Source organism: Paralichthys olivaceus, chromosome 16, assembly GCF_024713975.1.
Source record: "Paralichthys olivaceus isolate ysfri-2021 chromosome 16, ASM2471397v2, whole genome shotgun sequence".
In the NCBI taxonomy this organism is placed as follows: Eukaryota; Metazoa; Chordata; class Actinopteri; order Pleuronectiformes; family Paralichthyidae; genus Paralichthys; species Paralichthys olivaceus.
In genome coordinates this window covers 3,747,771-3,760,632 of record NC_091108.1, presented here as the reverse complement: position 1 = coordinate 3,760,632, position 12,862 = coordinate 3,747,771, and the positions used below count along the sequence as shown (strand labels likewise).

Here is a 12,862-nt window from a genome sequence, read left to right as displayed (position 1 = left end):
CTTTGATTATTTCACAATTTTCAGAGAATCATTTACTTTCTAAAATGATTTTATCTCAACATTTTCATCGAAAATGTTTAAAACGAAACAAAACTTCACAGCTCATCGGAAAAAGTACTGGATCTATTACATTTTATATTTTGCTGTAATTGAAACAGTTTTCACCAAATCAGCGTTAGATGAAAACTTTGATATAAATGTGTTTTCTCCCTCCTGATGTTGGAGGAGTCCAGAGAACTGTGGGTCTGAGCAATCTTACTTTTATTACTATGAACTTTTCAACTCTGAGATTTAACTACACGTCCCTTGTACTCACTATGTTCACAACATTTGCTCCTTCTCACATCTGTTATCATTATTTTTTTACTCTCATGAATTCAGTGATGTCAACTGTGGACTCATGGGTGGGGTCAGTAAACGGTGACATCACGGCCGGGTGTGGTTAGAAGAACAATGACGTCTGCGCCGAACGTCGACCAGCAGCTTTGTGTCTGTTTGATTGAAGCGGATTCTGCTTCGCTGATTATTCTCATGTCAACGTGAAGCTACGACTCTAGATTTTCAACAGGCAAATCCTCCTGCAGCCGATTGTCTCCAGAGTTTCCGTCTTCATATCAACATAAAAACTACATTTTGTGACTCAAGTGTATTCGTTGCATTTCAAGACCTTCACAAACTGCACAGATTGTGTTTCTGACTTTTTATTAACAATTTAAATTTATTGCACATGAAGCTCTACAGTATATTGCACATAAAAGGTGTCACCAAATAACCAGATCAACCCAGAGTAAGACCGAAGATCAATAAATATAAAACAGTACAAGACGACACATCGAACCTTCAATATGAAATAAATCTCTTTAAAAAAAAAACAAAAGGACCTGGGTGTTTTCAGGGCAGGTCGCTGGTTCTAACAGTCCAGTGTCATTCCAGTTTTCTAAGGAGGATGTATGTTACACCTGGAAACCATTCAATCATCTAATACATCAGAAAATGAGATCAGTAAGTGGCTGGAGGCCTGGAGCCGGTTTATCCACTGTTTGGTACATTTTATAAATCGTCATTTAAACTATGACAATGAATTTAGAGTGAAAACGTAAAGTAGAATATCGCTGGCATGTTTTATTTGACACTTGTTCAAAATGCAGTTTAATAATGATGTAAAGTTGGAAGACACAATATAACACAATTTTAAAAAATGACATTAATAACATTAGACACAACATTAGTTTATTCCCCTAACATCCCTCTAAACCCGATGAGATGAAATATTTTTCTCCCTGTGCGTATAAATGAAGTAACAGCTACATTTACAAAGGACTGGCACTATTTCTTTTGTATAAATAAATCCATTTTGCCCAGCAGATATAAACAAAGCTTAGTATTATTATATTATTATATTCGATCAATATTTAAAATGAGTTATCATCATTGAGCCAAACGAACCATGAACATCCCACATCAGATCCAAAGTGGTTTCTTTCACCTCAACTACACAACTTAATGAAACTGCATCACACCGTATTTCTAATCATTAACAACACGCGACCTCTGCCACTGGTCGGTAAAAAGTCCAGTGCCTCGATATGAACCGACGAACTTGGCTGAGACTCAAAAAGGTCAAAAATATAAAGTCTAGAAAAGATTCTGCACTTTTCTCTTTGATAAATCTAAACCTGTTTTATCAAAATACGAGATAGAGCTCGTTCAAACATACTCTCGGTTTTCGAGGTCCTCTTTGATGGCTTTCTTAATGCGGTCGATTTCGTCTTCATCTGAACTGTCATATTTATACTCTTTCGCCTTCTCGTCATTTTCCAGAGCAGCTTTTTCGTCCTCTTCGTTGGCCTCTGGCGTCGTGGACTGCAGCTCCTCTCGTATCGAGTTGAGCTCCACCAGACCGTCGTGCAGTTGCGTGGCCACATCCCTGATTTTGGCAGCGAACTCTGACTTGGCCCCTTTCTTGAGTTCTTTGGAGTCTTTGGCCACGAAGTAGATGTCCATACCTACGAACAGTCCAGTGAGAACGCCAGTGGCCATGCTGGCGATCTGCACCGCTCTGGCCGCCGTGCTGCCGGCCACGTTGGCGATCTGAACCACACGCATGATCTCATTGGCGTTGATGAGGATAGCTTTTCCTGCCATGGCGCCGTCCTCGTAGAAACTACTGCTGAGCACAGGGAAGTCGCGGTTGTACGCGTGTTTCTTCATCTTGATCAGGTCGAACTTGCGCAGGTTTTCGATTCCCTGCTTGATGAATTTCAGGCACTTGTTCAAGTCCAGCATCTTCTCCTGGTAGTCCTCCACGATCTTCTCCACCTTCTTGCGGTCCATGGAGTTGTTGACCTGGTTGGAGATGCCGGCGCCCGCTGACGTCAGACCGCCCGCCGTGGCCACGCCCAACCCCACTGCCGTCACAATCAGAGAGGTTCCCATGGTGATCGGGGCCAGAGCGAGGCCAGCGATGGTGGCGACGCCCCCGATGGCGCTGGTGGAGCCGCCGGTGATTTGAGCGATCTTTGTTTTCTTGTTGAATTTGTCCAAGCTGTCGGCGATGCCGTTGAGGACGATGACGTGCTCCCAGAGACTCTCAGCTCGCTCGGAGAACAGTTTGTTGAACACACGGATTCCTTTCTGTACCTTTTCAGCCGTTAAAGCAAACGCCCTGAAAAGAGAAAGTTGAAAGTTATCACAAAGAAGTCGCTGCATCTAAAAATAAGTTTTCTAACCAGGTGGATGGAAGTGGTTTGATTGGGTCAGTGAGAGACAGTTTAGACGTGGAAATCTCAAAACTGGATAAACATGGTGAAGTGACCATTAAGAGGTCAAAGAAGAGATGCAGCAAAAGACACGTGTGAGCTTTAACATACTTGGCCTCTTCTTTTTCTGTCATGTCTTCAACTTCAGGCGTGTCCTCCCATTCTGAGGAAGTAAATATAAGACAATCGTTAGTTTTCCAATCACGTTGGACACATTACAAGGCAAATATCCAGAACATGAGGCCCATGGACATCATATACTGAAGTATACTTTTCTTCCAGATTACAGATTACACTTACGCTCCACCGTGTTCCACCACTCCATGAGATCCTCCACATCCTGAAAGATAACATCAGGGTTTGTGTGGGTTTGCAATTTTTATGTTTATTAACATGCATCAGTTAAAATCTTAATGTGGTGATGTTTATTTAGTTTTAGATATTAACCTGATTGGTTTCAGGCTCTGACGGGTCAACACGTAAATCCTCCAGCTGGTCGAACAAGGACCTGTTTCCACCTTCATTCTGAGACCACAGAAATCATACAGCTGAAAAACATGTCTAAATATCCAGATAACACAAATGTGAAACAATATACACACAGTCTCTAAAACCCTGTGTCAAGATCACAGCTCTGGCTCTGCAGAGTAGCTGAACAACAGAAGACACGAGGCTGAAAAACATTAAGAATCATATAAGTTGTTTCTCTTTCTGTCCTGCGTGAGCTCAGATTCAGAGGAGGAAGTGACAGTGAAAGCGATTCTGAATACACTGACTTGTTTTTACTGTTTTTTTTTTTGCAGAAGTGTAGGGAACAAGAAATCCTTAATGGACGCGTTGAAAAGGGAAGCAGAGAAACAAGTCTGGCCGCATTGCAGCCTAATCTCGTCTCATCTTCCGAGGCAGCGCACAAACTGTGAGCGAAGGTGTGGGGGGTGGGTTACATGTCAGCTTGGGAAGAACAACAACTCAACAGGTCGGCTATAATCATCTCTGCTGGGAGCTGAGGCGATGCCCTGGGGACAAACGCTGTGAATAACTGCACGGCCGAGGTTGTTTTTAGAGAAGAGACGAAGAGTCAGGTGACTGAAACAGACCTTTTGTAATCCTGAACCACGAAGACTCCAACACGTCACACAGAAACAGTAATAATTAGCATGTAGAGAAATGCTCAGTGTGTGAGAGAGGTGAGTAAATAAATAATGGAGAGTAAGAAAGATCAAAATACACGTTTCTGGACTCAGAGAAACACAGAATGACGAGGGTTTTATTTTCTCTACCTCTTCAGCGTCTTGCCCAGGCCTCTGAATAACTTTGGCCTGAAACAGATAAAGACAAACACACAGTTAAAACACACAGTTAAACCAAAAGAATCCAGTTATAAAACTCTGGGTAAAATATCGATGACCCAGTAACAGCATGTGTTTCCACTTCGGGCTGTGTTACTGTAACTGTAACCTTGACAACATGACAAGACGAGGGATCGGGGAGTAATCAGGAAGAGAGACAGATGCTTCCATTCAGGTCACAAAGGCTCATTGATGATTTGATGACGATAAAGATTATGTTCATGGTCATGAAATCAAAACCTAATTGGACGTGAGACGTGTCCGACAGCGTTCTCCAGCTCCGTCATCACATTTCAAATGAGAATAATGAGGATTTTTCTTTTTTTAAGAATTAAAAAGTGCTGATGAGGTTGTTATATGTTCCCACTTCTCATCTGACCAGCGTTTGCAAATTAAAAGTGACATAAAAAACAGGTTTAGTTTAAACGATAAGATTTCATCCTTTAGATCTCTTCTGCCGCTCTGACAGTAAATTCCTCTCCAGTGATTTGACCTGGTTCTCTGTTGTTTGCCGTGTTACAAAAGACGTTGACAGTGTTAACACAAACAGGAACTGTCGTCAAGGGAGGAGACAAGTTAGGACAAGTCCCGTGTTTGAGATTTACCTTGACCCGTGGCATGAAGGGATTGTGACGCTTAGGTTTCTTGACTTTGGTCTAAAAGAAAAAAAAAAGAAAAAGCAGCATTACTTCAGGTCAAATTATAAAATATTCTTTTAGCTGAAATAACAAGGATCCTAATGAATGTCATTGACTGACCTCCTCTTTTCTCTCCTTGACCTCCTCGTCGTTCTTTTCCTCTTTGGATGAAGATTCATCTTCTTCTTTCAGTCCTTCGTCATCAGACGCAGCCTAAAACAAACCATAAACAAATAACCTAGAATAAATCTTTAAAATAAAGTTGACTTTTTAAGCTTTTGTTAAAAAACTGTGAGAAGTTGACGAATCAAATATGGAACAAAACAGTGCCACGTACCTTTGATGCAGCACGAGACATAAACGGGTTGTGGTGCTTGTGCTTTTTCACCTTGGTCTGAAAAACCGTTAGAGGACATGAGGACAAACAACTACATTTCATTCATCATTACATTGGACTGGAGCAACTGTATCTAGGCTCGGATCCTTGATCTCACCGCTATCAGCTCTTATCACTAAAAGATTAATTAACAATCAAATACAGTCAACAGTCCGACTTTTCTAAGTTCAGGTGGAGGCTCCTGTGTCTCCAGTCTATAAGTAACACATATGGTTTGCATGAGAGAACTGATGATGAGGAAGCAGGAAGTAGAACGATTAAATCACGGCAGAACACGTGTGGTTAAATACTCCATGTTTGTTTTCACCTGTATGTAGCAGCGGATGAGGATTTTTCAACATCACAAATAAACAGGCAAACAAAACTTTACGAGGTTAAGACAAACGGTCCCACAGCGACGAGTGAAGAGATAAACTTACTGTTTTACTCTCCGGAGGATTCACCTCGTCTCCGTCTTTGGACTCAGCAGACTCGTCTGGTTTGAGACCTTCATCATCGGAGTGGCTCTGCAGCAAAGTAAGCAACTTATTTGATAAATGATTCATTTTCAGTGTATTGCACAAGCATGCGTTGAAATGTGTGAGTGCATCTTATCAATGCACATTGTGTGACGATAGTGAAGAGCAGCACCTGATGGTTGCTCCTGGGCTTTAGTCTCACTCTTCTTTTCATCTCCTGTAATCAAAGCAGAACAGTTCAGGTAAACACTCCAGCATCGATTCACACGGACACACATGAACTCCGACCACACACACAAACAGTCAACGATCCGTCTACGCTGAAGGTTTACTCCACCTCTTCTGATGGTCTGACAGGAACGACAGGAGTCTCCGCAGCCGTGTCTTTTTTCTGTCGGGAGATCATTTCCATTTTATCCTTCGGAGAACAAAACAATACTCAGTGTTAAAAAAAACAAAACTTTAACCACTTGTTATTGTTATTCAACCAATCTAATTCTCATTCTCACAAATATCTTTAAATGTACCAGACAACAAACATTTACAGGACTCCTGCACATTTTGTAAATGTGGGAAATGCAAACTGAACCTGATTATCCTCGGTCCCTCGTGGATTCACTTTATCGTGTGTGGATATCCTTTTCATTTCCTGCAACACAAAGTGCCAGAGACAGTCAGAGGAGAAGTCAGAGGAGACGCTTCACATGAGCCACGGGTCACCGAGCAGCAGTTACAGTATGTTCCCTCTGAATGCAAATCTCTGCAGTTGGTTTGGGTGGGACCGCTGGTGTTTCACTCTTTTCTGTTGTTTCTCGCTGGATCATGTTGCTTTTGACCTTGACAAGGAGACACACACACACACACACACACACAGTGTGTTGTGCAGGAGGAAGGGGGGGGGGGCACAAAGTAAGTGTGTGTGTGTGCTCCTGTACTTGTACCTTTGTGAGGACCATTTTAAGCAAAGACCTTACAAAGTGAGGACATTTTGACCAGACCTCACTTATATGATTTAGTTTGGATGGTTAGAGTCTGGGCAATGCGTTAGGTCAATGAGTGTCCTCACTAAGATAGAAGCACGAACGAGTGTGTGTGTGTTTGTGGTCACGATGACTCATTGCTGATACAATATGTCGACTGACCGGTTTCGACTTCTCTTCCACTGGTTTCTCGTTCTCTTTGAGCGTCTCTGTGTCTTCAGTGTCTTTCTGCATGAGATAAAATATTAAATATGAAAGTATATCGACAAAAAGTTCTTGAATCACATCCATCTATAGTTATGTTCCTTAATTCTTGAGCACTATAAAAACATCACAATCTAAACCCCCCCCCCCCCTTACTTTGGCTGCAGATCGAAATGGATTCAGCTTTGTCATCGCCTCAGCAAATTTATTCTGAATGAGAGAAAACAAATCGTGATCAAATACATGAAAGGCAACAAAAACCTCAGGCAAATGAACATTTAAAAACCTGACGGACCTGTTTGTGGCCGGGCTGGTTCTCGTCATTCTCTGAGGTCTCCTCATCATCAGTGTCAGAGTTCTTCTCCTGTGGACGGAGATGATCGTTGTTCTGATAAAACTATATTCAGCTTCATAACTTCCGTGTCACGAGATGAAACAGCATCTTACCCGTTTGTCGGCGTTGAACGTGTTCTTCATCATCGCAGTCAAACCGCTCTGAAACAGGACAAAGACACTTTTCTTCTCCACTTAAAGAAACAGTTTACAGCTCTGATCCTGATCTACAGCAGAATTTAAACATTAAAAAAAAAACTCTTGGAGCCGGTTAGTGTTCACAGCATCGAGTCTCAGCACAGTCCGAGCTGTTGAAGCAGCAGAGAAGAGATTCAGTAACCAACCTGTTTCACTTTGGGTTTCTCTGTGGAGGAGCTACTCTCATTCGATTCTCCTGAGCGTTCAGTTTTTTCTTTGTCCTGATATGAAACAAAACGTTTTATCAGCGTTTCAACAATCGACAGCATGAACAACTTCCTGGAGGGATACTTAGCCTGAAGGGAGAAAACCGACCTGAGACGAGGAGGTGAAAGGATTCTTCAGGTTCTTGGCTCCACTCTGACGGAGAAGACAAAGCTCTTTAAAGTCTCAAACCGACATCTTCATGAAAAACATTGTTGTTAACAAACAAGCGAGCGTCCTCCCTCACCTTCGAAGACTTCTCTGACAGACTGTCACTGCTGGCAAAGAGTTCCACCTCCAGAGACAAATTATCCTGCAAACAGTGAAATACTATAACTTTCATAATGTGAAAACAAAAAAAGAAAAGAAATGGAAAATCATGTAATCAGTGGCTCAGTGTTGAGAACACAAAGTTAATTAGAACCTTAAAACGTTCCTCTTACCTGAGACTTGGCACCTTTCTTTTTGAACATGCTATTCAGAATTCCTCCTTTCTCCTGAGAAAACAAAATTCAACATGAAGTTATTTTCGGTTACGGTTGGAGTTGTTAGGATACAGCCTTTTAACAAACGTCACCTTCGTGCTGTTCTCAGAGAGATTGTCGTTGCTGCCTGAGAGCTCGCCGGGTTCTGACAAGTCGTCCTGAGGGTGACAAAGAAATGTCAACAAATGAATTTATCATCTCCAAATAATGTCACACGGGCAAATGTGAGACAAGCGAGACACACAACTCTCACTTGAGACTGAGTCCTCGCTCCGAAAGGCTTTGGAGATTTTTTAAATATTCCACTGAACATCCCTCCTGACTCCTGGAGAAATAAAAATGATATTTACACTACAGCTAAAGACAAGACAAGTTCACAGAGTTTACAGGCTTGAAGAAAACTCACCTTAGTGTTTCCAGTTGCAGAGAGATTGTCGCTGCTGCCCGAGAGCTCGCCGGGAGCCGTCAAATCCTCCTGAAGGACAGAAACAAGCATCTACTATTATTATCATCTACTAGTGATGTACATTTTTTTAAATAAGACGACGATAGACAGAAATCTCACCTGAGACTGAGTCCTCGATCCGAACGGCTTTGGAGATTTTTTAAATATTCCACTGAACATTCCTCCTGATTCCTGGAGAAATAAAAACGATATTTACACCACAGCTAAAGACAAGACAAGTTCACAGAGTTTACAGGCTTAAAGAAACTTCACCTTAGTTGTAGACAGATTGTCGCTGCTGCCCGAGAGCTCGCCGGGAGCCGTCAAATCCTCCTGAAGGTCAGAAACAAGCGTCCATATTATTATCATCAACTAGTAATGTAACACAGGTTCAAGTAAGACGAGTGAGATAAACAACTCTCACCTGAGACCGTGTCTTTGCCTTTGGGGGTTTTTTAAATATTCCACTGAACACTCCACCGAAATCCTGGAAAAAAATAGAAATAATATTAAGACTGCAGTTAAAGAACATTTTCCCACGGAGGAGCATTCCTCTGGTTTCCGTGCAGGTTTCAGTCTCTCTACCTGACACACAAACTTCCACAACCTGTTTGTGTCAAACTGTAGAAGACACGTTCATAGAGTTTACAGGCTTGAAGAAACCTTTACCTTAGTGTTTCCCGTTTCAGAGAGATTGTCGTTTTCGCTTGGTGCCGTCAAATCCTCCTGAAAGACCGAAACAAGCGTCTACACTTATTTTCACCTACTAACGATGAAACACAGGTTTAAGACGAGCGAGATCCTCAACTCTCACCTGAGACTGCGTCTTCTTTTTCTTAAACATCCCACTCAACATCCCACCCGACTCCTGAAGAAAGAAAAAAAAACCCGTCACATAATAAATTACTTTTGCTGTGTGAATTGAAATAAACTCCGTATTTTTCGACTGGCTGCAGCGGTCAGAGGGACAGGCAGGGATTTACACATCAGCCCGAGCTGGCGTTCAAAGTGCTGATGAAAGCAGGTTAACCTCGCTCACAAAAACAACAACACACGTCGCAAATGTTCCATTCAAACACATCAGAGCCCATAACGTGTGTCAGGGACGAATCACATGATGTTGTTCTGGAGAAAGAAGGACAAATACCACACCTACTGTAATATACTCAATTTGTTTTTATGTATTTATTAGTTTATCTTTTTTCTAAAGGGTTTTATGATATATTTCTTCATATTTTGGTGCCTGTTGGGATGATTGTGAACTTTATTCTGGTGTGAAACTGTAACATGACACAGCTTTGTCAGTAAAGATGTTTAAAAAGCAGTGGACAGGTTTTTTTTTTTTGTTGTAATGAACATTCCTGAAAGACACTGATGAGACTCACCTTAGTCTTGGTGTTTTCAGACTGACTGCCCTCGCTGACTGAGAGTTCACTCTCCAAAAGATCCTGAAACACAAAATGAATCCGTCAGCCTCACGACTCAACAAGCGAGGGATTCTTCCGATAACCGTGTTTCCCAGGTGAGGGTCGTGTTTCACCTGTGACGGCCTCCGGACGTGTCCCGGTCTGTTCGGTAGTTTCAGGATCCCACCCAGGACACCTGGTTTGTCCTGGAGAATGAAACAGGGCAGAGAAAAGTTTAGTTTCCAAGAAAAACATAAATAAAGTGTAAAATATCACAGCGCAGAAACTGAACTCACCTTCGATGACTTGTTTTCCATTAAATTGTCATTACTGCCGGAGAGTTCAGGGTTTTGTAACGAGAGGGTGACCTGTCAACGCGACACAACAAAAGTGTTGCTGGATCTTATCCAGTGTGAAAACTGCTGTAAACATTCAGGATCATTTAATTACAAAACTCAATAAAATAAATGATATAAGACAACTTGTTTTTTCAACCTGTGGTTGAGCCTCTTTGGCAGATTTGCTCGTCTTCTTAAACATTCCTTTCAACCCGCCTCCTTTCTCCTGAACATGAATAATAAACTTTCACTGATTTAGAATGTGATGAATTTCCTCAGTTTACATGAGAAGGTTTGAATATAAACATGAAACACAAATGATTTCCCCACCTTGTGGTTGTCAGTCAGGCTGTCGCTGCTGTTTGAAAGTTCACTGCTGGCTGATAAATTGTCCTGTGATGTCAGAACAGAGTCTGTGTTTGAGTATATCTTCATAAAAACTGTCTAAAATTAGGATAATATGAGTCTTACACCTGGTACGGGAAATGAATGGAGAATAAAATATAAAACAGAGAGTCACAAAATGATAAAAAGTTATATTCTTATCAACTTTAGTTAATATGACAACTGACAAATCAAAGTTCATCAACCAAAGTGTGAAGTGGCTCATTTCTAGCTTTAAGTCTCATAAAGTAAATATTAAAAGTACAAACTCACCTGCTCCTGGACAACTGGAGCTGCAGATCTGGAGGATCTCTTGAACATCCCACCAAATAACGCTGCTTTTTCCTGAAGAGTGAAGGAGAGGAAGAAAAACAACATTATATTTAAACTAATATTCATCTAAAAATAGTGAAACTTCCAGTGACACAGACGGAGGTCAAATACTCAAAAACACGTTATTAAATTAATTATAGGGGTGAAAAAAACTACAAACCCCATCACAACAAAACAGAAGTTAAAGTATTAATATTCATGACATTAGAGTATTAAAGTATTAATATTCATGACATTACAGGATTAAAAACTACAAACCCCATCATAACGTAAACAGTAAAGTATTAATATTCATGACATTAGAGTATTAAAGTATTAATATTCATGACCATAAAGGATTAAAACTACAAACCCCATCACAACAAAACAGAAGTTAAAGTATTAATATTCATGACATTAGAGTATTAAAGTATTAATATTCATGACCATAAAGGATTAAAACTACAAACCCCATCACAACAAAACAGAAGTTAAAGTATTAATATTCATGACATTAGAGTATTAAAGTATTAATATTCATGACCATAAAGGATTAAAAACTACAAACCCCATCACAACACAAACAGTGAAGTATTAATATTCAAGACATTATTGTATTAAAGTATAAATATTCATGACATTATTATATTAAAGTATAAATATTCATGACATTATTGTATTAAAGTATTAATATTCATGACAGTACAGTATTAAAACTACAAACCCCATCACAACACAAACAGTGAAGTATTAATATCCATGACATTAGAGTATTAAAGTATTAATATTCATGACAGTACAGTATTAAAACTACAAACCCCCTCACAACAAAACAGAAGTTAAAGTATTAATATTCATGACATTAGAGTATTAAAACTACAAACCCCCTCACAACACAAACAGTGAAGTATTAATATCCATGGTATTACAGTATATAATACTAGTTACTCACAGCAACACCTCCTCCATCACACTCCAGATCCAGATCATCGTATCGATCCTGTCAGAGAAGAAGATGTTGTTAAAGCTCGAGCAGCTCGTGAGGAGAAGAAGAACTTCTGGAGTTCACTCACCATAGTTTTCTCTTCTTCTTCTTCTTCTCTCTTTGTTTAAAACCCGGTGAAGCGACGTCAGAGGACGAACGAGTCTTATTTCCTCCACATTGTTCCGGAGTCGACACCGAGACTCGCCGCCAGACTCTGGGATGAAGAGTTAGAGATCCTCCTCCTCCTCGGTGACGAAAATAAAGATGGCGGAGTTCAGAGACTTCCCCCTGATGTTGTGTGACCGAGTGTGTGTGTGTTTGTGTTACCTGAGTGTGTGTGTGTGTGTGTTACCTGAGAGTGTGTGTTAGAATGTGTGTGTGTGTTACCTGTGTGTGTGTGTTCATGAAGGACCCTCCTCTGTTCACACCTGTTTATTGTCCGCCATGACAGTGGGCGTGTCCGTCTCACCTGAGCTGCAGGTAGGAGGCTGATGCTGCGTTCAAGGATATCCAGGATATAACAGATGTGTCTGCCAGTGGTGGAATGAGTACATTAATTAAATCTTATTTTAATATAAGAAATGGAGGTGAACCTTTTGACGTAAGACTAAAAAAATATTAAATAAGTAAGAAATAGGTAAGATAATATTAAACAAGATAAAAAAATAGGTAAGATGAGATAAAACTTTGTCGACCCCACGGTGAATGAGGCCACAAGAGAATTAAAAGTTTGAAGACCTCTCGTTGATCCTGCTCACCTGACGGTTTTATGAGGAAAACCTAATTTTAATGGTTCTAATACTTTCATGGTTCAAATCACAGACATTCAATGCGAGAAGCTTCATGGTTTTCATTTTATGGTATGTTTTGTTTAAACAGTGTTTTACGACAGTTAATATTCTGACAGATAACAGAGCTGTAAACACATTAGATGATAAGCTGTTTACACATCAGCCTCACTGTTTGTTTGAGAGCAGTTTCCATCAA

At 40.6% G+C, this 12,862-nt stretch overlaps 1 protein-coding gene across 6 annotated transcripts; it reads right to left on the bottom strand.

Moving 5' to 3' along the window:
• Positions 1-685: 685 nt before the first annotated feature.
• On the bottom strand, positions 686-12,108 carry apol1 (apolipoprotein L, 1). 6 transcript variants are annotated; one of them, XM_069511651.1, is made up of 36 exons: positions 11,964-12,108; positions 11,843-11,890; positions 10,852-10,923; positions 10,525-10,587; positions 10,352-10,420; positions 10,153-10,224; positions 9,991-10,062; positions 9,836-9,898; positions 9,265-9,318; positions 9,120-9,176; positions 8,875-8,937; positions 8,724-8,783; positions 8,571-8,642; positions 8,412-8,480; positions 8,259-8,330; positions 8,098-8,163; positions 7,964-8,017; positions 7,768-7,833; positions 7,632-7,676; positions 7,463-7,537; positions 7,233-7,280; positions 7,081-7,149; positions 6,942-6,995; positions 6,744-6,809; positions 6,191-6,250; positions 5,939-6,019; positions 5,774-5,818; positions 5,563-5,649; positions 5,084-5,149; positions 4,867-4,959; positions 4,714-4,764; positions 4,040-4,078; positions 3,207-3,284; positions 3,060-3,099; positions 2,871-2,922; positions 686-2,665 (listed from the first exon to the last, which is right to left on the bottom strand). In XM_069511651.1, the coding sequence occupies exons 1-36, from the start codon at positions 11,964-11,966 to the stop codon at positions 1,708-1,710; spliced, it is 3,102 nt and encodes a 1,033-aa protein (XP_069367752.1). In that variant the 5' UTR covers positions 11,967-12,108; the 3' UTR covers positions 686-1,707. The 6 variants fall into 6 exon arrangements, with proteins under 6 accessions (XP_069367752.1, XP_019968521.2, XP_069367756.1 ...); XM_020112962.2 differs by having other exon boundaries at positions 5,084-5,140; XM_069511655.1 differs by lacking the exons at positions 8,259-8,330; positions 8,412-8,480 and having other exon boundaries at positions 11,964-12,107.
• Positions 12,109-12,862: the final 754 nt, after the last annotated feature.